This window comes from Naumovozyma castellii, chromosome 2 (genome assembly GCF_000237345.1).
Source record: "Naumovozyma castellii chromosome 2, complete genome".
Lineage (NCBI taxonomy): Eukaryota > Fungi > Ascomycota > Saccharomycetes > Saccharomycetales > Saccharomycetaceae > Naumovozyma > Naumovozyma castellii.
This window is the reverse complement of record NC_016492.1, coordinates 73,641-96,596: the sequence shown is the minus strand read 5'-3', so window position 1 is coordinate 96,596 and position 22,956 is coordinate 73,641. Positions and strand designations below refer to the sequence as shown.

The 22,956-nt window shown below is 37.1% G+C and overlaps 17 protein-coding genes and 1 non-coding gene across 18 annotated transcripts; 8 read left to right on the top strand and 10 right to left on the bottom strand.

The window, feature by feature from the left end:
- Window positions 1-579: 579 nt before the first annotated feature.
- On the top strand, window positions 580-1,863 carry NCAS0B00660 (uncharacterized protein; the record flags this gene model as incomplete). The annotated part of the gene is made up of 1 exon (XM_003674479.1): window positions 580-1,863. One exon carries the CDS (start codon window positions 580-582, stop codon window positions 1,861-1,863), a length of 1,284 nt encoding a protein of 427 aa, XP_003674527.1.
- Window positions 1,864-2,210: 347 nt separating this feature from the next.
- NCAS0Btrna11A lies at window positions 2,211-2,283 on the top strand. The gene has a single exon. It is a non-coding gene; the product is annotated as a tRNA-Ala (tRNA).
- A 52-nt stretch (window positions 2,284-2,335) lies between these two features.
- Window positions 2,336-3,034, bottom strand: NCAS0B00650 (uncharacterized protein; the record flags this gene model as incomplete). The annotated part of the gene is made up of 1 exon (XM_003674478.1): window positions 2,336-3,034. One exon carries the CDS (start codon window positions 3,032-3,034, stop codon window positions 2,336-2,338), a length of 699 nt encoding a protein of 232 aa, XP_003674526.1.
- Window positions 3,035-3,265: 231 nt separating this feature from the next.
- MPD1 (protein disulfide isomerase MPD1) lies at window positions 3,266-4,213 on the top strand (the record flags this gene model as incomplete). The annotated part of the gene is made up of 1 exon (XM_003674477.1): window positions 3,266-4,213. One exon carries the CDS (start codon window positions 3,266-3,268, stop codon window positions 4,211-4,213), a length of 948 nt encoding a protein of 315 aa, XP_003674525.1.
- Window positions 4,214-4,385: 172 nt separating this feature from the next.
- Window positions 4,386-5,324, top strand: RRP36 (rRNA-processing protein RRP36; the record flags this gene model as incomplete). Its single annotated transcript, XM_003674476.1, has 1 exon — window positions 4,386-5,324. One exon carries the CDS (start codon window positions 4,386-4,388, stop codon window positions 5,322-5,324), a length of 939 nt encoding a protein of 312 aa, XP_003674524.1.
- Window positions 5,325-5,369: 45 nt separating this feature from the next.
- On the bottom strand, window positions 5,370-5,813 carry RDL2 (thiosulfate sulfurtransferase RDL2; the record flags this gene model as incomplete). Its single annotated transcript, XM_003674475.1, has 1 exon — window positions 5,370-5,813. The coding sequence occupies one exon, from the start codon at window positions 5,811-5,813 to the stop codon at window positions 5,370-5,372; it is 444 nt and encodes a 147-aa protein (XP_003674523.1).
- A 263-nt stretch (window positions 5,814-6,076) lies between these two features.
- Window positions 6,077-6,493, bottom strand: RDL1 (thiosulfate sulfurtransferase RDL1; the record flags this gene model as incomplete). The annotated part of the gene is made up of 1 exon (XM_003674474.1): window positions 6,077-6,493. The coding sequence occupies one exon, from the start codon at window positions 6,491-6,493 to the stop codon at window positions 6,077-6,079; it is 417 nt and encodes a 138-aa protein (XP_003674522.1).
- Window positions 6,494-6,707: 214 nt separating this feature from the next.
- NCAS0B00600 (phosphoglycerate mutase) lies at window positions 6,708-7,409 on the bottom strand (the record flags this gene model as incomplete). The annotated part of the gene is made up of 1 exon (XM_003674473.1): window positions 6,708-7,409. The coding sequence occupies one exon, from the start codon at window positions 7,407-7,409 to the stop codon at window positions 6,708-6,710; it is 702 nt and encodes a 233-aa protein (XP_003674521.1).
- Window positions 7,410-7,593: 184 nt separating this feature from the next.
- On the top strand, window positions 7,594-8,463 carry PLP2 (Plp2p; the record flags this gene model as incomplete). Its single annotated transcript, XM_003674472.1, has 1 exon — window positions 7,594-8,463. The coding sequence occupies one exon, from the start codon at window positions 7,594-7,596 to the stop codon at window positions 8,461-8,463; it is 870 nt and encodes a 289-aa protein (XP_003674520.1).
- Window positions 8,464-8,506: 43 nt separating this feature from the next.
- Window positions 8,507-9,907, bottom strand: UBP8 (ubiquitin-specific protease UBP8; the record flags this gene model as incomplete). Its single annotated transcript, XM_003674471.1, has 1 exon — window positions 8,507-9,907. One exon carries the CDS (start codon window positions 9,905-9,907, stop codon window positions 8,507-8,509), a length of 1,401 nt encoding a protein of 466 aa, XP_003674519.1.
- Window positions 9,908-10,299: 392 nt separating this feature from the next.
- Window positions 10,300-11,193, top strand: FSH3 (putative serine hydrolase; the record flags this gene model as incomplete). Its single annotated transcript, XM_003674470.1, has 1 exon — window positions 10,300-11,193. The coding sequence occupies one exon, from the start codon at window positions 10,300-10,302 to the stop codon at window positions 11,191-11,193; it is 894 nt and encodes a 297-aa protein (XP_003674518.1).
- Window positions 11,194-11,407: 214 nt separating this feature from the next.
- Window positions 11,408-12,508, top strand: RFM1 (Rfm1p; the record flags this gene model as incomplete). Its single annotated transcript, XM_003674469.1, has 1 exon — window positions 11,408-12,508. One exon carries the CDS (start codon window positions 11,408-11,410, stop codon window positions 12,506-12,508), a length of 1,101 nt encoding a protein of 366 aa, XP_003674517.1.
- Window positions 12,509-12,620: 112 nt separating this feature from the next.
- Window positions 12,621-13,469, bottom strand: HEM4 (uroporphyrinogen-III synthase HEM4; the record flags this gene model as incomplete). Its single annotated transcript, XM_003674468.1, has 1 exon — window positions 12,621-13,469. One exon carries the CDS (start codon window positions 13,467-13,469, stop codon window positions 12,621-12,623), a length of 849 nt encoding a protein of 282 aa, XP_003674516.1.
- A 216-nt stretch (window positions 13,470-13,685) lies between these two features.
- Window positions 13,686-15,260, bottom strand: GUA1 (GMP synthase (glutamine-hydrolyzing); the record flags this gene model as incomplete). Its single annotated transcript, XM_003674467.1, has 1 exon — window positions 13,686-15,260. One exon carries the CDS (start codon window positions 15,258-15,260, stop codon window positions 13,686-13,688), a length of 1,575 nt encoding a protein of 524 aa, XP_003674515.1.
- Window positions 15,261-16,339: 1,079 nt separating this feature from the next.
- On the bottom strand, window positions 16,340-17,467 carry SCJ1 (Scj1p; the record flags this gene model as incomplete). The annotated part of the gene is made up of 1 exon (XM_003674466.1): window positions 16,340-17,467. The coding sequence occupies one exon, from the start codon at window positions 17,465-17,467 to the stop codon at window positions 16,340-16,342; it is 1,128 nt and encodes a 375-aa protein (XP_003674514.1).
- Window positions 17,468-17,674: 207 nt separating this feature from the next.
- CAF20 (Caf20p) lies at window positions 17,675-18,154 on the bottom strand (the record flags this gene model as incomplete). Its single annotated transcript, XM_003674465.1, has 1 exon — window positions 17,675-18,154. The coding sequence occupies one exon, from the start codon at window positions 18,152-18,154 to the stop codon at window positions 17,675-17,677; it is 480 nt and encodes a 159-aa protein (XP_003674513.1).
- A 569-nt stretch (window positions 18,155-18,723) lies between these two features.
- On the top strand, window positions 18,724-20,760 carry RIM20 (Rim20p; the record flags this gene model as incomplete). The annotated part of the gene is made up of 1 exon (XM_003674464.1): window positions 18,724-20,760. The coding sequence occupies one exon, from the start codon at window positions 18,724-18,726 to the stop codon at window positions 20,758-20,760; it is 2,037 nt and encodes a 678-aa protein (XP_003674512.1).
- A 95-nt stretch (window positions 20,761-20,855) lies between these two features.
- MOD5 (tRNA dimethylallyltransferase) lies at window positions 20,856-22,169 on the bottom strand (the record flags this gene model as incomplete). Its single annotated transcript, XM_003674463.1, has 1 exon — window positions 20,856-22,169. One exon carries the CDS (start codon window positions 22,167-22,169, stop codon window positions 20,856-20,858), a length of 1,314 nt encoding a protein of 437 aa, XP_003674511.1.
- Window positions 22,170-22,956: the final 787 nt, after the last annotated feature.

Below are 22,956 nucleotides of genomic sequence, written 5' to 3'. Positions count from 1 at the left end.
TAGGGAAGTAGTTGAAATATTTTTGAAATTTCATATTTTTGGCATTAAATGAAAACCCCGATCATAAGCGCTTAAAGTTAACTTACTGATTTTTTTTACAACCATCTCATCCCATATTTGAAATACTTCCTTCACTCAACCACTCAAATAAACCGACTGAAGGGGACTACGAATATATATGAAACTGAAGAAATGGCCTTATTGAGCTAGTAAGATCCATTTTCTACCCTCCTGGCTTCCTTTAATGTGCTTTATGGAGTTAGTTACGTGAGACAAACAGAAGAAACAAAGGTTAGCGAAGAAAACAGACCTGGTACAAAACCTACCTGAACAAGAAATTCTTGGAACGTAATGATTACTTTTACTCTTAATAAACGCCATTTTTTGGCTTACATAGTTTGCTTCTTTGTTCACGAATAGAGTAATTTCCTCTCGTTAGATGTTCGGATTAGCCGCCCAGGTTTTCCTCTCATGAGTGGCAAATTTGTATAAATAGAGAGAACACTTTCCAACCTCTACTTCTGCTCAACTCCTTTCCAATTTCCATTATCTGGCCAAGGGTTCAAACAACAACCAACAATGGGTTTCATCAATTCTGTAAAGAAGGTAATGCCAAATCTGGAAACTACTTACTACGGGACTTTAGTTGGGATCATTTTTCTTCTCTATTTAATAATAAACCAATTTGTCTGGGGAAAAAATAATGAAAATCCATGGGATGATACTACTCTTTTAAAAGTACCATTGATGCTACATTTATCCAACGCTACGAATCACCAATCCTTTGTTTCCTCTTTCGAAAGTTCCATGTATTCTAAAAACATTGAAACTTTGAAACTCTTACAAAGGCAAATACTTACCGTGGCTGCAACTAAACTATTTGAAAGGAATGTAAGGAACCAATTTATTAGATGCATTAATTCAAAATTGGATGGGTTACTGACCGATTTTAAGGAAGAAGAGAATGAGCTACAGGCGGTTTCCTATTATTGCCTACTTGATGCATCTTTACCAAGTGTCAATGCTGTGAAAGTGTCTACAATGTTTCCATTTTGGAATTTTAGGTTTAGTAAATTCCATTTTTTTGTTTCCATTTTGTTGGCTATTGGAGCGGTAAGGTACTATGGCATTACCATTGAAAAAATTGGTGTGGTAATTAAAGATAACTGCGAACATTTGAAGAACCATGCTTGTAATAAGATTAGAAGTTTCGTTAATGAAAATGGAGGTCCAAAAATTCAAGCCAATATAGAAACTAAAGTTTCAGTTGAAACTCAACCATCTTCCAATCTAATAAAAGAAGAAGTTTCGCCAAAATCCGTATTTGACCCAAAGAAATGGACAAAATTTAAGAAACAATTGGAAAATGAGAGAAACGTAAATCACCTTTCTGAAAAGAAAAATCATTTCAATATGAACTTATACGATGATAAATTTGGTTCTAATGACGGACCTGTCTCTGATTCGAGCACATTGGAACAGATCTCAATGAAGGAAAATATTAGTGAACTGAAAGAGACGAAGTTAGAAGAAAGTACTGTAAAACTATCAAAACGTTCTTCATCAAATAAAGAAGATTCGAAAGAAGATTCCAAACCTGAATTTGATATAATGACTACAGAAGGACGAGAAGCATTGAAAAAATATTGTGACGAATTAAAGAAGAAAGAAAACTCAAAGAATCTGGTTTCAAGGACAGAACTTGCAAAGAAGTCCGACAAGCTAAGAAAAATCCAGAAGACTGGGAAGTTAAATTTTATCGATGAATTAGTAAATCCATTTACCTCCAATAAGGAACAACGTAATTTTTTTAAATCAAGAAAAGAGATGGAGTTACCCCAAAACGTTCCTACTTGGGTATAATGAATAATTATTTTCCAGAAAACGCTAATCTTTGCATTCCATTCAAACTATTTGAAATTATAGCTAAATAGGGCATTTTATAAATTAGTAAAAAATAGATAAAATTCTGGAAAGAGGTTTGGAATAGTGTCATTTTTTTGAGGTTTTGAAAAGTAAAACCTTTTTAAAAGCATTATCAAGGACAACACTTACCCACAAGCAGAATAAAAAGTTACTGGACTTTTCAACACAGGATATGCTTGATTGGGTGCTTCAGTAAGTAGTTTTAGGAATTTGAACGTTAAGCTCTTTCAAATGACAAACAAAGCTCATAAATAGCACCAAAATCTATTTTTCAGAAAATAATTGGGCACGTGGCGCAGTTGGTAGCGCGCTTCCCTTGCAAGGAAGAGGTCATCGGTTCGATTCCGGTCGCGTCCATATTTTTTAATTTTTTATTAACGTTAATATTATTTTATTGATCATCAGTCGTCTACTCTTCTAATTTACTTAATTCTTTCTTAAAGGTTTTGTAAGATATTGCACTCTTCCTACCTTCGTATCTTATCACTTCAATAAAATATTCCTCATAATTATCCATAATCTCTGTCACATGTCTCTCACATCCAGCCTTTTCAATTAAATTTCTAAAAGTGTCTTCTTTATCCCAATCTTGCTCAATCATGACTTCAGGAAGAAAAGTAGAACTATGAATACCCTTATATTTAAATTTCAGTTCAATTCCATGAACTCCAAGTTCCCAATTAAATATATCCCCTTCCTTATCATCACCATTCTTACTGAAGATAGTTTCAAAATTCTGTAATATATTGCAGCAACATTTCAGTTTAGATATCTCTTCTTCTCCAACAGGAGGAAACCTATTATCCTCAGTGGCAGCAATAATGGAAAATCTTTCAATCCCCTTATCAATAGGCATCTTGGCAAAAGTACCGATGCAACCCCTTAAAATATAGCCATCATCATCGGCAAATTGTAAATACTTCTTCGTTTGCTTCTTCCATGTAATAAACAAAGACGTTATTAATTTTGGATTCAATTTAAAATCGGGATATAGTATTTCTCCCACCTGGTTTAAAGTGTGTCTCTTCGCAGTGAGCCCCAGATACTTGTAAAGTTCGTAGAATGCATAGAATGCGTATGGTGAGCTTGCTAACGATTCCTTCCCCATTATAATATTGTGTTTTATTTTATATGTTCTGTCCTGTCTGACCAAAGGGGTTTGTCCTTTCCCTGTCGAAGTTAATAATAGAATATTTAATTAACATAATCGTGCCATAATTTTTTTTGGATCCGACATGCACGTACGTATTGAATTAGCTGTCATCTATTGAAAAGCAACAATATCGAGCGTCATCGGGAAGAAAAGATCAATTTGTCTTAGGGGCCCATCTCTTTTAAGATGAAATTATTGGTATTACTCATTTGTGTATTCCAGGCTTTTGTTCACTGTCAGAATTTCTACGATGCAGATCCCAACATTATCGAATTAACACCTGCTAATTTCGATAAGGTGGTTCATCGAACTAATTATACTACGTTGATTGAATTCTATGCTCCATGGTGTGGTTACTGTAAACAATTGAAGGGTACCATCCACAAGGCTGCCAGGAAATTGAAAGGCGTAGTACAAGTCGCTACTGTTAATTGTGATCTCGAACAAAACAAGCAGCTCTGTGGACAATATGGAATAGAAGGTTTCCCAACTTTAAAAATATTTAAACCTCCCAGAGTCAACCTTAAGAAGAGGGGTCCAACTAGATTCAAGACACATGCAGATGAACTTTACAACGGTCAAAGAAATTTAGCTCCCATTGTAGATTTTGCCTTATCCAGAATTAAGACATACGTAAAGAAATTGGGCCGAGTGGATAAGTTACAAAATGTGTTGGATAATTCCACAAGACCCTCTGTGGTTTTATTCTCGAAGAAGGGTCCCATTTCGCCCATTTATAAGAGTATTGCCATTGATTGGTTGGGTCAAGTGGATTTGTACACTATGCCTAACGTGAAGATGGAAACGTTAAATAATTTGGACGCATTTTCTCAATCTTATCCTAAGATTGCTACGTTTTTGGAAAGTTTTGTTAAGACTCAAAGCTCGAATGACAAGAGTCGACTAGTTGTGTTCAACGGGGTGGATGACACATATTTTGAGTTTGATGGAGAATCAATAACAAAGAAGGATGTAGCCCAATTCTTGACCAATTCTCTTAACATAACACCAAAAGAGGGACCTCTGAGTTCCCGTGAGGCGTATTTAGAGACCTTACGGAGTGGTAAGAAGAAGAAAAAAAATACAAAGAAGTCCAAGAGCTCTTCATCTTCAAGAAAACGTGATGAATTGTGAGTTCCATCAATGGATTAAATAGCATCAATATTACGTATATATAGTCGCTTACGTAATATTTCAGTATTAAAAAACTCGATGAGCTGAAGAAAAAAAAAAATTCTAAATTGATAACAGTAAAATGGCAATCATTGCAGTGGAAAGACAGTAGAAGTAAGGTATAATTGACATTATGTCCTATTATTTTAAGAATTTGAAACCTGGACTTGAATCAGAGTCGGACGATGAAGACAATTTGGGAGCAATCCTTTCCAGAGGAAATAATAACAAGATAGATAACGAGTCTAGTGATGATGAGTTGAAGACACTGTCTTTCAATTCTTTGAAGAAGGCAGATGAACAGATGATGGAAGAGGAGGAGAGGGAATTAGCAAAGAAACCAAAGAGTAGGAAAGTGGTGAAACCGTCTAAATCTGTGAAACAGAAAGAATATAAAGAGGAATCCTTTGATGAAGAGGACAGCTCCGATGTGGATTCTGAAGAAGACAGTGAAGAAGATGGTGGCTTTTTTGAAGAAGAAAATGCAAATAGCAACAAGAGAAGAAGCAATAAGATGGGTTCTAAGAAAAAGAGAAGTAAACATGCTCCAACGGAACAGTCTTCCAAGAAAAGAGTTTCCAAGATTAGAAAGATTCCCGGGTTAGAAACACCAAAGACTCAAAATTCCAACTTATATCAAGATATAAGATTTGATAAATCTACAGGTGAAAGCACAGATCTTTCTGTTATTAGACGACGTTATCAATTTTTGGATGAATATAGAGAAAAGGAAATTCAAGAATTGGAGAAGATGTTACATGATCGTAAATTTGTGCAAAAGATAACTGATGAAGATCGTGAAACCATGCAGGAAAGATTAACCAGTATGAAATCTAGGTTGCAGACCGTTAAGAATAAAGATCTGGAACGTAATATTGTCAAAGAATATGAGGATAAGATCAATAGTAACAACTCTACCAGATATCATTTGAAGGAATCTGAGAAACGTAAGGTTATACAGAAATGGAAGTTTGATCATATGAAATCGAAACAACGTGAGAAAGTTATGGAAAGAAAGAGAAAGAAGAGATTGGGTAAAGAATTTAAGCAATTCGAATTTCATAAAAGGTAAATATATACTTATGTATTAACAGGAGGGGTCGTTTCACTTTTAGTTTTATTTCTTGCTTGGAACTATTTCAGCACCACCTTTCTCTAACCATTCGGAAATAGAACCAGGATATGTACCAGTATTTTCATAACCATAGGATCTTGCTAATTCCTCTGCAGTCTTTGCTCTTATTCCATGCGCACAGAAGAAGATCAATTCCTTATCTGTAGCGGGTTTATTGAAATGGAAGACATCTTTAAACTCTTCGGCTGGTAGGCCAAGGGCACCAGGTGCAGTCTTTAGTGGAATATTAATTGCCGTGGGCATCTTGTAGGCTTCCAATTCCTTTGGTTCTCTCACATCGACCAATATCTTTGATTCCACTGGTTTCTGTACCAGTTGTTTAATCTGATTGAAATCATAGATTTTTGGAGCAGTAGAAGAAAGAGTTCTTAAGAACAGACGGGATGATCCTCTCAAGGAGGCATTATATGTAATTGTTCTTAGCATGATGTCTAGTGGTCCCTTCGTTACTTGTAAATTGATGTTCCTGATTGAATGATTAATATTCCGTTTCTTTCATAATATATCTCTATCCATTGCGGCACTAAGAAAACCCATTGAATAAGTTAAGTATAATAAGAAACAGACAAAACTGTCCTTTAAAAAAAGCATACATATGTGTTGGAATTGACATTAATATGATTTAAAACTTGTACATTCGGATAAGCTAAATTATATATAGATTAGATATAGAGTATCGGGTTAGGTGCTCACAAGTTCAACTTGTCACCTCCGTGTGCGACCCAATCGTTCATGGAGCCCTTGTAAATGGATGTATTATTGTACCCATTCTTGGATGCTACTTGTTCAGCCTTGGAAGCTCTCATACCAGAGGCACAGAAGAAGATCAACTCCTTGTTATGTGCTGGTTTAGGAACGCCAAAGGAAGATTGAAATTCAGCGTCGTTCAAAGTAAATGCATCAGGGTGAGTTCTGTATGGAATATTAATGGAACCAGGGATACGCACTACACTGTATTCTGAAGGTTCTCTAACATCGACTAGGACCACTGTGGGGTCGTGTTGTCCTACGATCTGCTTCATTTGGTCGAAGTTGTACACTGGGACAGAGCCGGTCTCTTCAGACCCGTCCGTTCCGTTCCAAGCTGCTTTGATACTGTTCCACATTGTTATTTGATTGATTGATTGATTACTGTTCTGTGAGTAGAAGAGGGAGGTGTTGAAGGGATAGTCACTGTGTCCTCCTTCCTTCCTTATATATATATTGTTGCTTGTTATACAACGCGCGTTCTCTTTGTAAGCAGATGACTAAGGTGAGATGGATCTCTTTGTCATACATTCGTCTATTCTATAAAGTTAGTTGAGTTGATTGTATATTAATCTAACGAAGTCTCAGGTCACTGACCACAAACTCCCCATCTCCCAGGTGCTGGGTGTTCCCAATGCTTCTCACCACGAACTGTCTCTTGTCCTTGACATAGTCCACAATGGTCACCGACGTGTTGAACACGATGATCTTCTGTGCATTCTGACCCTCGTACTTCAACCACCCCAGGATGGCTCTAATGGCACCACCGTGACTTACTAGCGCCAAGTTCTTCACGTCCTCCTTACACGATTCCTCCACCACAGATTCAATGCATCCCGTCAATCGCCCCAAGAACTCATCGTGGTTCTCACCAAAATCTCTGAACGAACCCTTCCCATGCTTATCTGCATACTTCTCAGCATCATTAATATGCATACCTTCAATAACCCCCATAAATCTCTCTCTCAACCCATAGAAGTACTCCACGGGAGGGACGGGAGTCATCTTTGCAAAATTCAATAAAGTATCAGTAGTCTCCTTGCACCTTTTCAAATCACTAGACGCAACTTTATCAAACACAATAGATCGTTCTTTCAAATACGAACCTAATTGCTCAGCTTGTTTCACTCCTGTCCCATTCAATGAAGTGTCCTTGTGACCCTGTAGAATCTTCTTCACGTTGTGGTCAGTTTGACCGTGTCTTATGATGAATACACGAACAATATTTCCATCTTCGTTGTTGGAGTAGTATGGTATCTCTTTAGTCATGGTCATCCTGCCCGGTACTTGCGTTGCCTTCCTTTCCTAACAACCATATAGTGTGTATATACTCATTAATTGTTGTTTTTGCTAAGAATTTTTCACGTCATTGGAAAATTTCATCCATTGATCTCACTCATTACATGTGTCTAAATCGATGGTTGAATGAGATCCTTAAATCAACCAACCCAAACACAATATGCAGAACGAGCCCATGTTCCAAGTCCAAGTGGACGAGTCCGAAGATACAGAATGGAATGATATCCTTAGAGCGAAAGGTGTCATCCCAGAGAGACCACCTTCCCCAACGGCCCAATTAGAAAAGGCCCTAGAGGATACTATAAGGAAGCAACATGAGAATAGGTTGGAGGATAAGGATTTGGATGAATTGGATGCCTTAGAAGACGAGGAGGATGAGGAATTCTTGGAGTTGTACAAGAGGAAACGATTGGCTGAGATGGCTAAATTGCAACAGCGATCAAAGTTTGGTGAAGTGTTCCATATTAATAAACCCGAATATAATAAAGAGGTCACGCTAGCTAGTGGTGGTAAAGATGTGCAAACTGAGACGGAGGAACCGGAATCGGAAGATGAAGCAGAACCACAACAGCAAAGGGAGGGTGTTTACGTTTTCGTTCATTTGTCCTTGCAAAGTAAATTGCAAAGTAGGATCTTGTCGCATATCTTCCAAGCCAGTGCTTCCAAGTTTCCTGAATTAAAATTCGTAGAAATTCCTGCCAATAGAGCCATTGAAAATTATCCAGATGCTAATTGCCCCACTTTATTGATTTACTACAAGGGTAATGTGTTAAAGAATATGGTGACACTATTGGAATTAGGTGGTAATAATACAACAGTGAAAGATTTTGAAAAATTAATGGTAGATATGAAAGCTGTGGATGAAAAGGATAACAGATTAATTATAAATCAAGACGATGATGAATCTCGAGAGGAGAGACATTTGAAATTTGCTAGTAAAGGAATAAGATCCGGTTCAAAAGGATTAGGTACTGGATCGTACTTAGATGCTGGTGAAGGTGATGACGATGATGATGATTTCTTTGATTAGAAAGTATAAAACTATTTATAGATCAATTTACTCCATTAATTAATTAATTAATTTGACGAACTGTGTAGAATAATAAGTATGCTTGTTGTTTTAGTGCCTCGTCTTCTTTGATGACAGAGATCATGGAATCATTAAATTTAAACCACCTTCCATCATTTATCTTTAACACTACCACATAATGACCTTCATTAATGGACCCAATATGAGATAATATACCGGTTAATTCGTAAATAATATCGGGAGTTTCCTGGTTTGTATTCCTATCACAATAGTCTCGCATATTTAAATACAATGGGTATTGAACAAATTCATTTAATTTGACATTGGTTCCATTAACGAAATGTTCAAATCTTTTCAGTTGTAACACAAGCATTGGTGGTAATTTATTAATGGTAAATTGCTTTATCGGATCCAAGGAAGTATTACATCGAGAACAATGGTAGTTGAAATCATGAAGCTTCTCCTTCTTATGGAAACTATCCAAACATTGATACAAATCTGTCTTGTCTTTAATATCTAATGATAAATCCATGAAGGGATCAATTATGGTCTTGGAATCATTTTGACATTCAGGACAAACAATGGAACTCTTCAATTCTCCTTGGAAGATTGAATGTGCTACACAGGGACAATTATTCTCTTGTTCATTATGAGAAGAATCTCTCTTGTAGTCTTGATGCAATTGATTTAAAAAATATTGTAGGAATTCATGAGCGTCTTGTTGTGAATAACCTGCAAAATTCTCATTGATCTTCAATGAACAGGTCAACAAAGAAATAAATGCAGATGGTGATGATGACGACGAGGATGAGGATGATGATGATGAGGAGGATATAGGTTGCAATTTGCTTTGACCATAAAATTCTATAATCATGGCGTCTAGGGCACATGACATACACAAGGATGAATTTTTAATGGAACAATTCACAAAATGAGTTTGACTCATGGAATAATTGACAATGTATGGATTATGTATCAAAGCTTGCAATATACTACTCATAAAGCATGTAGACCCCATGTTGACCAACCCAAAAAGTCCATCTCTTCGTTCCTGAGACGGTATCGTTGTCTTCGTGGAAATGTCATCCCAATATTTGTTCAACATGGAGTAATTTATGGTTTCCAAATGACCGATATAGTCCATACACTTGAAACAAAATAAAAGTCCATTGGATGAATTAATACCGAAGACATGGCCGAATCGTTTCATGTGAGTTATAAAATGGGACCCATTCCAACAACCGACAAAGTCACATTGTAGGCACATAAAAGTGGAACCGGCATTGATTTCCTGACATTGAGAACACTTCATGGTATGCAATAATTTCTCCTTGATGGGCGTGTGTCTCAGGATGAATCTGGCTGCATTGCAGGATTTCAGGACCCCATCCTTCGATTTTTCATTTTGGAAGACTTGTTCGATATGTTTGCAATGATCCCCCATGATTTAGTGATCTTTTTCCTGTATTTCTTTTTGACTTAGTGGTCGATGGTATAAAGGGACGCTGATAAAATATTATCGATACTGGTAGTCAGAAATAGGAGGCTTGTAGTGAGTCCTGAAGATATGCTTTTCCAGCTATGATTGATTCCTCATTGAAATTTCAGAGCAAAGGTGAATGCTTTTTTCACGCAGCGAAATTTGTTCATGACAATATGGACGGTTATATGCTCTGAATGAAACGAATATGTATTGGTTAGCCAACTGGGGCTAGAAGAACTAGAACTGATGTTGGGAATTACGGATTAGAAAACTGCTCATGATGATTGGGGCCGCTACTGATACCCCTACATACACACCTGTTCAGAGGGGGTTTAACCGCCCAGCTCGCAACAATGAAAAAACAAAAATTTCACTTCCAGTACTTAACTAAGACTAAACATCAGTTGTTCTTGCAACATAACAAGCAATCAACTGAAATGGGGAAAATTCTAATGCTCCATGGGTTTGTACAATCCGACAAGATTTTTTCTTCCAAGACGGGAGGTCTACGTAAGAGTTTGAAGAAGCTGGGCTATGAGTTGTGCTATCCCTGTGGTACGGAACTAATCACTAAGGAAGTACTGCATCGTATTCATGGATCTCCGCAAGATATATCCAAACAATTCAACACTACGATTAAGGAGGATGCTGCCGATGACGACGAGGAGAACAAGTTATACGGTTGGTGGATTAAGAACAGCGATGGTGTCTCGTTTGAAATTAAACAGAACACACTGGATTATTTGCATAATTACGTGATAGAGAATGGACCCTTTGATGGTATCATTGGGTTCAGTCAAGGTGCAGGTCTGGCAGGCTACTTGGCCACTGATTTCAATGGGTTATTGGATTTGACTCTGGAGCAACAACCTCCTTTGAAGTTCTTCATATCTTTCAGTGGGTTCAGATTGGAACCTGCGTCCTTCCAGCACAATTACAACGTCAAGTCCATCCAGATGCCTTCACTGCACGTCCAGGGTGAACTAGACACTGTGGTTTCTGAGCAAAGAGTAATGAAGCTCTACGAAACTTGCCCTGAAGAGACAAGAACGCTATTGAAGCATCCAGGTGGTCATTTCGTGCCCAATTCCAAACAGTTTGTTTCACAAGTTTGCAATTGGATTGTAAGCATGACAAGAGCATCCAAGGAAAGTACTACGGAGAAGAAGACAGCAACGAGCAACATGGAGACGCCCGATTTGGACGATGATCTCATGGACATGATAGATTCTTTTGGCAAGATATAATAAATAATCTATACATAGTTAGGTAAATAATATCTATCTCTTCACGAAAGACGAATTCTTTTTGGACGGACGACAGTAAAAAAAATTAAAAGAATAAATAACAGGAATATTATTTCTCAACGCAAGTCTTTCAATCGACCCACAGCGAACTAACAAGGAGACCAAGACTGGGATCAGACAGAAAAGACCAATTCAGAGTATACCCCACGACAAGATGACAGATACTCCCTCGTCAGAAACATCCGTTTCCAATTGGAACAAGCTGATGCAATTACAAGACCAAGAGAATAAACTTACTGAACAGATAAAGGATATCGTATCTGATATTAAACCGTTAGAATTTGAATCGTATTATGATTATTTTATTATCCATTCTTTCAAAAAGGGCGTCTCTGAAAGTGGGAAAGTGGATATCGATGATTTAAGGAGCAGAGAACATGGGAGATATTATAAGAGGATCAAGAGAAGTGATGTGAATTCTAACTCTAATTCAGTGCCACCTACTTCAAACAATGACGATAATGATCTGGATTATATTAATACTCGTATAAAAATTGATCCCAATGATAACAAATCAGATGAATCAGGCCCTAATAGGAGAAGAACAAGATCGCAAGCTAGTAGTGCACCCATTGTCAACATGAAGGAGACAGATGATGATTCTGACAATGAAGATTTGGAATCGTTAGATTTATCAAATGATGAAAGATCAAACAGTAATGGTAACACTTCCTCTGGCGAGTTATCAAAAATAAATTCAGATTTTGAAGATGAAGAAAATCGTAATGTTGCTACAACGGATATCATATCAGTTGAATTGGACACTCTACCGTCTTCTCCTGATACTTCAGATGATGTGGAAGACAATATCGACAAAGACACTGATGAAGAAAATAAAGAGCTTCCTAAAATTGAAGAAGAAACGGAAAAGAATTTGGAAGAGAAGGAAAATGGGAACGATACAAATGGTACACATATTGAATCACCACTAGGTGATTCTGCTGAGGAAAAGGCAGTGGGTGAACATATTGAGAAAGAGAAGGAACAGGAACAAGAAGAGGAGCACGAACTTGATATACATGATCTTTATGAGTCTTTAGTACCAAAAGTAAAAGATCCAGAAAGAAGATCAGATTGGATACTACCTCCACGTTTTAGGTACATCCCTGAGAAACAAATGCGTACCAAACATGTTCATGAGACTGTAAAAGTAAATGAATTGGTGTCTATGAAGAGGATACGAAAAGTATTATCGAGATTTGAGGGTGGTGTTGCCGGTGTACGTAAGAGAGATTGGGAATCTGACGAAGAATGATGAGTTCCCGACTGTAAGTTGAAATATATATATATATATATGTGTGTGTATCTAACTTATACTAACATTATATACAGTCTATGAGACATGTCAAACAGGTTATTTACAGTAATCATTTCAAGGGATGCATTTCAATCTCATTCAGTAATGAAACAGCATCAGGTTTAGGACTAACAATAACATTTGATAGTCCTTTCTCTTCTAAGTATTTTTTGGTGGTAGGACCAATAGATGCAATCCTAAATTTAGAAGAATTTGGTTGGTCTTTAAGATAATCCACAATTTCATTCATACCTTGGGGGCTAAATACAACAACATAATTTGTAACACTATTTTTAACACATTCTTGAAATCGAATGACATTATCTTGAAGTTCCTTAGTATCATACACTACTACCTCCCTAATAGATATGTCACTTTTTGATAATTTTTTGAGGATAATATCTTTTCTGATTTGACCAACAAAAAATAAGATAGGGCCATGGTTCTTAAGAAGAAAATCTTCGGTTGAATGTTGAAGATCACTAATTATGATGTCTGCCAATATGTTTCCATTTCCAGCTTCTTTACCCCCTCGAATGTTCTTAAACCCACTTTGCTGTAAATATTCTGCTGTAGCGGGCCCTACTGTATAAATCACTTTGTTCAATAGGAGTGATTTATGTTCCGCATCCAAGACAGGCAAAATACATTCATTCAAACATTCTACCGTTCTTTGGGACGTTATTATAATGAAATTGACGCTGGAAATGTACTCCTTTTCCTTTAATAATGTCAAAGCTTCATTAGGTATATTGGTATGCTCAATCAACGGTATGAAAACGGGGTCATATCCATGAGATAGAAACTCAATTTCATACTTATCATGATTGATAGTCTTATTCTTAAGAAATATGATCCTCTTGTTGGAGCCAGACATTAATTTCTTTGAATTGTTCGATCGTTCTGGTTCGTTAGTCATACAACAACAAATTCAATTTTTTGCCCAATCACCGCAATATAACCTTTTAACGGTTAACGCCAGATAAAGTGACTTTGCCAATATAAATGATAGCATCAATTTTATTAGTTTTTAATATACAAAAAATGGTTTTCTAAATAATGATTATTCTAGAGATATTTTTATTATATGTAATGAGAATTTTATTTTATTTTATGTTTTGGTGATGAGGTTTATCTATTCCCATTCAACGGTAGCAGGTGGCTTAGAAGTAATATCATATGTAACTCTAGCAACACCATCCACTTCATTGACGATTCTAGAAGCAACCTTCTTCAAGAAGCTGTGTTCAAATGGATACCAATCAGCAGTCATGAAATCAGTAGTTTCAATGGCTCTTAATGCAATAACTTGTTCGTAAGTTCTTTGATCACCCATGACACCGACAGATTTAACTGGAAGTAAACATGCAAAGGCTTGAGAGATCTTATCATATAGACCAGCCTTTCTAATTTCTTCAATGTAAATGTAATCGGCCTTCCTAGCAATGGCAACTTGTTCCTTGGTAACTTCACCTAGGACACGAATGGCAATACCTGGACCTGGGAATGGATGTCTCCAAACTAATTCGTGGGAGATCCCCAATAATTCACCTAAATGTCTGACTTCATCTTTGAATAATTCTCTTAATGGTTCAATCAATTTAAGTTTCATGTTATCTAATAACCCACCGACGTTATGATGAGTCTTAATAGTTTGAGAAGGACCCTTGAAGGAGATGGATTCAATGACATCTGGGTATAAAGTACCTTGTAATAAATATTGAATTTCTTGGCCATCCTTTGGCTTAATCTTTTCAGCTTCTCTTTCAAAGACATGAATGAAAGTGTTACCAATAATCTTTCTCTTCTTTTCTGGATCAGTGACACCCTTCAATTTGGACAAGAATTCTTCAGATGCATCCACAACAGTCAAATTGATACCCAAACCTTCTACCAAAGTTTTCTTAACGGTAGCAGCTTCATTCAATCTCAAGACACCATTATCAACTAAGATAGCATGGAATCTGTTACCGATAGCTTCAGTCATTAATTTGGAGGCGACAGTGGAGTCGACACCACCAGAGACAGCACCGATGACTTCAGCGGTTGGACCCACAAGATCTCTAATTCTTTGAATTTCAGTCTCGATGAAGTTTTCCATAGTCCAGTTTTGGTTAGCATGACACAAGTTGACAGCGAAATTCTTCAATAATTGTTTACCTTGAGTGGAATGTGTGACTTCTGGATGGAATTGGATACCGTAAATTGGTTCCTTTTCATGGACGATACCACAGTATGGAGAGTTATCAGAAGTGGCGATGGTCTTAAATCCAGTTGGTAACCCATGTAATTTATCACCATGAGACATCCAGACGGTAGAATGGTCGATGTTGGCGAATAATGGGTCAGATTTGTCGAGGACGTTCAAAGTGGCAGGACCATATTCTCTCTTTTCACCACGACCGACTTGCTTCCCGTTAATCCAAGCTAATTCTTGCATACCGTAACAGATCCCTAGGATAGGGACGTTCAATTTGAAAACATCATGGTCGACATGTGGAGCATCTTCAGCGTAGACAGAGTATGGACCACCAGATAAGATGACACCCTTTGGTTTCCATGATAGCTCGGAAATCTTTTGAGTGCATGGTAGCATTTCCGCATAGATGTTGAATTCTCTCAATCTTCTAGTGATGAGATGAGAGTATTGGGAACCGAAATCTAATACTAAGATGGTGTCGAAGACACTGGAGACTTGTTCAACGGCCATTATTATGAGGTTTGGAGTGTGTGTTGGATGAGAGCTCTGTATAGAATATATATGAGAACGACTAAAGAGTGAATCCCCCGAGGAAGTACGCAGATAAAATATTAACGATGAGTTTGAAGAAAGTTGTAATTTTTCAAACTCTTTATATTCCCTTGCTCTGAAAAATTTTTCATTCTTTTTTTTTTTTCAGAATTTGCGATGAGCCCTTGCACTTCCTTTCTTTGCCGTTTTTTGTGTCAGCCGCCAGATACGATCGTTGACTCTGGTCAGTCAGTGATGGTTAACAAGATCCAGTGATGGTTAACGTTACACAGTAGTACAGTTATATAGTAGAGTATATACTCCCAGAGCGAACCAGACAAGACACGTGCTTAAAAGAAAACAGGTCAAGTCTGGATTAGATTCCATTGCTGGAAAGCTAGGAGCTAGTAGCTTTTTTTCTACTTCCAGCCATTTGCGCTTGAATTGACGTGTGGAGGCGTTTCACGTCTAAGCTTGGTAATCCGGAAGGGTCAGTTTTGGTATTCTTTAGAAGGAAACAAAGGAAGGAAAATGCAAGAAACAACAGACGATGAGATAGTTTGTCGTTGTTGTTGCTGTTTAAATAGTTTTTTTTTCTTCAGATTATGTGTCGCTTACCACGGGAACAAAGATTTTTCGTGTTTGTTAGGTTTCTTTCTCGAATCAACATTGGAATTGGTATTTAAACGTTGGTGCAAAGCATCTGTCTTGCTATTTTGTAAATATTTTGGTTTAGTTTTTTTATACTTGAGGGTTTAATAACCTCAAGGAAACAATTAACTCAAATGGCATGTGTTCCTGTCGACGTCATCTTACTCTTTACTTCTGTGAGTGAGATTTCCGATGTCCAAACAGGGTGATTGTTTCCCTCAAATGCATGCCAGATAAAGTGCCCTTGGGTACAAGAAAGATGTATCTCCAGCTGTTGATAAGAGGGGGAAGCCTTTCTCTTCCACCTCGCCAAAATTTTCAAAACTCCTGATACAATTGGTCATGATTCTTTCTACATTCTTATTTATATTTAAGTATGTATACATTATTCTATCAAGTAAAGTATCTTACAATTCATCTCTTATCGATGAACTTACCTTGTTCCATTGCTTTGGCATAATCACAACATAATCAATGAATAAATCACCAAATGTTTCCTTCTTCCCCTTCCCAGTAGGCATACCAAACCCTGGTATCCTTTCTACTTCACCATGGGATACTACAATATTCGATTCTCTACCCACTTGTAATTTCTTCTTAGGATCCAAGAATGGGATCTCTCTCTGCCAACCACCGTATAATGCTTCTGTTACATTCAACACCTCCGTTCTATAAAGGTTTTGGCCACGTCTTCTGTACCCCATATTACTTTTATCATTTTCATTAAATTCTATCAGTAAATCACCCGCTTCTAAATCAGGGTTCTTATCAGCTTCACCATGTTTAACATCCATATAATGTCTTTTAGCACCCTTGGGTAATTTCACCTGGAATTCCTTCTTTTGCGGCATAACTTTATTACCATGGCATTTTCTACATTGTTTCTTAAATAATTGTCCCTTACCACCACAACGGCCACACATTTGTTGAATTTGTTGTGTCATCATACCCATTCTAATCAATTGAATAATGACACCTCTACCTTGACAATCAGGACATGGTGTCAACTTCCCATCATCTGATCCAGTACCATGACAATGATCACATAAATCGTTAACGTTCAAAGTGAAATTCAACTCATAACCAGTATAATAATCCTTTAATGAAATTTCCTCTCTAGCCATAATATTGGGACCCCTTGGTTTTTGTCTTTGACCACCAAAGGGATTCCCACCACCACCTTGACCACCAAACATTTGTTCAAAAATATCAAATGGGTCATGGAATTGAGCACCACCACCCGGTTGACCTTGCCCTCCATTCTTCACTGCATCAGCACCAAATTGATCAAAAGTTTGTCTCTTTTGAGGATCACTCAACACTTCGTATGCTTCCCCAACTTCAATGAACTTCTGATGTGCATCTTCATTACCAGGATTCTTGTCAGGATGGAATTTCTTGGAAAGTTGTCTATACGCAGATTTTATTTCCTTATCTGTGGCATCCTTGGCGATTCCGAGAATTTGATAATAATCCTGAGCCCATGTCGTAAGGGGTAACAGGACAAACAACAGTAAACTTATCAGAACCTTCATTATTTGTCTGGGTTTCTTGTCTCTTTTCCCTTGCTCGAAATGAACAAGTTGTCAAATTAATCAATGTTAATATTATATGAAAATATTGTACCGCGAAATGAAAGTGAAAACTGGAACAATATATGAAATTGTATATTAATGTATATTTATATTCTTATATATATATAAGTGTCTATTGTATATAGAAACATACCGTTAACAATCCATTTACTCATCATCGTCACTTTCCAGGGCAGCAAATGTATTGAAACCATGTATTTGCTTATCGGCGACAATGTCCTTTGTATCGGCAGGTCTACTAGATGAGATATTCTTGTTATTTGGCTTAACTTTCATAGTCTCTTGAGCAATGCTGGAAGCAGAGGTGGCAGTGGCAATGAATGGTTTTTCACCGTCCACAGCAATGGCACCTTCTTCATCTTCAGACTTCTTTGTTTCCAAAGTGGACCATCCGTCCTCGTCTGTGGTCACCTTAGGCTTGTTGTGTTTCACCTTAGGTCTTCCGTGGTGGTGGGAAGATCTTCTACGGTAGCCCAATGGATGAGCGCTGTGGAATTCTTCTTCTCTGAGAGCCAACAACTGCTTGACCTTTTCGATGATGGATCTGAATTCGACGGCGTCGAAGTTTGGAGTCATAGTCTCGCTTGGCTTCAAGTGCAATAGTTCGTCAATGGTGTACTTGTACATGGCTGGCTGGTTGCTTGTCGTAGTGGCTATGTGGCTCTGTGTGGTTCAACAATCGAACCATCCTAGTCTTCAACATCATCTTGTGTTCGTTCTTGTTGTCCATTGAAGAAAGAACGACGGTGAAAATTTGGCGTCGATGGCTTACCCGGTCGCTCAAAAGACAGTAATAGAGGTATAGTATTGCTCTTTAATGGCGGTTTGGATGGTCTCAGAATATTCATTCTGCTGTTTAAGTGGTGTTTAAAGTTGATTTTATGTTGGGGTTGTGTCTGGATGTATTTAGTCTCGAGGGAAAAAACCTTTGAGTGTTGTTTTACAGGTATTTCCTCCAAGAAATAGATAAGCGTATTCTATATGTAATATAGCATATATTTTCCAGGACAAGGTTCTCTCCATTATAAACCCACTATCCAGGCAAACAGTTGTCCTGTCTTTGGCCAGGATTGTGCCGTTATGTTCATTCATCGTTCGCTTCCATATTCAAAATTTCGCCCTAGTCAAATTAATTTAACTAGGGAATTGCCATATACAGAATAAAGAACTACAATAGTATCAGAGAAGTATGAGCCATGGCTGATTCGCTTTTGGTGGTACCCTTAAAGAGAACCTTACACTTGGACCTTACCAGTCTGCTTTCGACTGCCATTTCCACGTCCTCGTACCAGTCTGCTAATTCGTTCCAAGATGACATTCAATTAATATCTCACGCAAGAGAACAAGCGACCAATATAGATCAATCACAATTTATATCATCATCCTCATCAGATTCGGAAACATTATTGACGCACCTACGTACATATTACACATATTTGGAATCCCTAGAATCAAAATTCTCTGATATGATTTTGAAATCCATGTGGTTTCAAACATTACCGGGGAATAAATCCATGGGACAACAATTCTCCTCCATTAAATGGGAAAAACTAAACATCCTCTATAATATCGCTGCTACATTGTCTATAATGGCTACTCAATGTGATATAACCCCCAAATTTCAATGTCTTTATTTCCAAAGATCAGCATCATTGTTCCATTATGTCGCCTTGGAACAAGATGAAGCCATGCAGGTGGCTGACAAGGATACATTGTTATCCTTATACTATTTAATGCTGGCTCAGGCGCAAGAATGCTTTTGGAAGGCGGCAAAGACTTCAAAGACTACGACTAATAAAATTGTGGCTAAATTAGTAGCACAAGTTGGGCAATATTTGAACGAATGCTCTCATTATGCCTCTTCAAGCTTGTTGATCCGGAAGGATTGGATGGATCGTATATATTTTAAGATGGAATATTTTAAGGCAGTGATGTGGTATAGACAGGCCTTATCATTCCGAGATGATAAATCCATTGGGAAGGCGATTCGTGCCTTTAAATTGGCAGCTAAGGCAATGGATTCATGTAATAATTATTATGGTACCGTAGAAATGACTACTCCTTTATTAACTGCTATTGAAAGAGATTGTAAAGAGTGTGAAAGAGATAATGATTTTATTTATGTAAATGTGATACCAGATGAAATACCGCAAATAAAGCCGGCCAAGATGATAAAGGAGTCCATGGAATTACATGTTGCGATGGGACTTGAGGCAAAACAGCCACAATTGTTTAAGGATTTAATACCAGTAGCTATTATGGATGCCTGCTCTGCATATGATCAAAGACAAGAAGCGTATATTAATGACAAAATATTGACTCCTTTATTATCTTTAAATAGGTTGTTGAAGGAAGCAGTATTCAATTCAAACCTATCACCTCAATTTGCTTTGTCAGATCTTGATACAGGAACAACTACCCTTGAGGAATTACAAAATATTAGCCTGTCGTTTCAAGACCTTGAAGCAAACAACTCAAATTTAAGATTGCAATTGGATAACATCAGGGCAATATTGATTGAAGAACAACAAACAGATGATAGGTTAAGGATGAAACATGGGTCACAAAATTGGACACTTCCAGAATCAAAAAATTTAAACGCTTCGTTTTATGAAACATTACAATCTCTACAGTCATTCCTAGACAGTGGTGCCCAAATCGACAAACAGACAAGAGATTTATTTAATACTATTGATCAAACTTTGTTAACTTCGAGATCGTTATCGAATGCATCACAAAGTTCTAATCCATTAGTCAAGGAAGTGACTGGTATTTTCCAAAAGCGAGAAAAATACATTAACCATATCCGTGATGAATCCAATTCTTATAAAGTATTACCGAAAATAATATCAGCATACAGGAAGGAACCGCTGTTGAGTGCAGACTTTGAATCAATCTTCATGGAACACTTAGGTCATTTTCGAGATAGTTTGTTTTATGTGCAAGAGGAACAACTTAATAATAGTCAAATCATAGAGGCAATCAAGTCCACCAGCGCCAACAATGGGCCAACCGGGGAAGCACAATCAGCTCCAAAAGAATCGTACATTGACAGGTTTCAGCATTCAGCACGTTTGTTAGACGAAGTTAAAGAGAATATTCGGATGGGGACCAAATACTACCAGGACATTGCCAATTCAACTCATGTTCTTCTTCTGAAAACACAGGAGTTTGAGAAGCAGAGACGGGATCAGAAAAGAGATTTAGAGCAAGCTTTAGTTTCTCGAATATGACAAAAGGCACCAGTTACCTTATTTTTAATGATACATGAGGGACTCTATAGAATTAATACTAGTAATTACAATGATCAATAACAACTGTTTTACAACTATTCATTTTGTTTTAATTTCCATTTTTCATACTGTTCTTTTTTCTTGCCTCTGTTTAGGTTACTTCTATGTCGTTTACTTTTCAAATGAATCAACCAGTTCTTTTCTCCTATAGCCAATAATTTCTTGTTATCCTTATCCCGGCATATATCGCAAGTGTACTGTTCTTGAATTACATTCTTCTCAGTGCTTGTCTTCAAGCCCTCCAGTAAAAACTCCAAGCCTCTTGGAGCTCTTGCTTCTGTTATAGATTTATTATGCATAAATTCATCGGCAATCAGCAGGGCTCGTTTTGACACCAGCTCAGACCATTGCTCTAAATCAGACGCATTTAAAATGTATATATCCCCTTGAATATCCGGTATTAGCATCTTCCTTATCCACTTCACTTGTCTCTTTGCATATTGTCGCGTCCGAGTCTTCATTCTATCAATACAATCTTCCAGAGTGACAGCTGGCTCCTTTTCCAACCAGGGTAGAAATTCTTTGAACCCAATGACTTGCCATACACCATTTTCACATTGGTGCTGCTTGAAATCATGTTGCTTATAATATGTGTATAATTGATTAATTTCACTCATTCCACCGTTCGCCAACATGACATCCACACGATCATCTAATCTCTTCTCTAGTGGTGCTGGTTCACTATAAAGCCACAAGAATAGAGTGTCGAATCTTAAAGTCAAATCTTGATTATTGAAACTTTCACTTGGCTTTTCACCTGTTAGGTAGAAAATTTCTAACATCCTCTGTACCCGTCTCGTATCATTGGGATGATATCTTTTAGCAATAGTTGGGTCATTTTCCATTAACGTATCGTATATTAATTGTGGATTGTTAGACTCGAGAATATCTCGCTCCCGTTGATTCAATTGCCTACCAGATTCCTCTCGTGTAGCCATGTTTTTATTAAAAAGAACTTGTAAATAATAATGTGTCCCACCAACAATAATAGGTACTTTTCCCCTACTATGAATGTCGTTTATGGTTTCCAAACATTCCTTTTCAAACTTATGAAGAAAGTATTCTTCAGTCCAAGGAACGTGATTCATTACATGGTGTGGCACTCCTTCTCGTTCCTCAATTGGATGTTTATTTGTAATAATGGGGATATCCTTATATACTTGCATGGAATCAGAATTTATGATTTCACCATCGAATTTAGTTGCTAGTTGGATAGATAATTGAGACTTACCCACCCCTGTGGTTCCGGCAATAACAATCACTTTCTTCTTTTCAGTCATTGTTTTAATTCCACGAAATGTTGTTTCAAATTTACCTTTTGTACATAACAATGGTAAGCTTCTGAGCATTATTATCTCATCGCACCATTCATGTGAACTTCGTTTGTCTGTGAAATTTGGTTCTCAATGTTTTTCAAAATTTTCAAACTTGTTGAAAACGTTAAAAAAAGTGTCACATATTTGGACAAAATAATTTGTGACGTCAAACGAAGTTGGATGGAAGAAAATTGTAGTTTCAAAATGTATAGATACATACTATGTTTAGTTGTCCAATTCAAGGTACCTAAATGTAAAAGGTTGCTTGCCAAACAATATTAAGATTTGTTTTCTTTATAAGGAAGTTATTGAAGACAAGCACTGAGAAGAATGTAATTCAAGAACAGTACACTTGCGATATATGCCGGGATAAGGATAACAAGAAATTATTGGCTATAGGAGAAAAGAACTGGTTGATTCATTTGAAAAGTAAACGACATAGAAGTAACCTAAACAGAGGCAAGAAAAAAGAACAGTATGAAAAATGGAAATTAAAACAAAATGAATAGTTGTAAAACAGTTGTTATTGATCATTGTAATTACTAGTATTAATTCTATAGAGTCCCTCATGTATCATTAAAAATAAGGTAACTGGTGCCTTTTGTCATATTCGAGAAACTAAAGCTTGCTCTAAATCTCTTTTCTGGTCCCGTCTCTGCTTCTCAAACTCCTGTGTTTTCAGAAGAAGAACATGAGTTGAATTGGCAATGTCCTGGTAGTATTTGGTCCCCATCCGAATATTCTCTTTAACTTCGTCTAACAAACGTGCTGAATGCTGAAACCTGTCAATGTACGATTCTTTTGGAGCTGATTGTGCTTC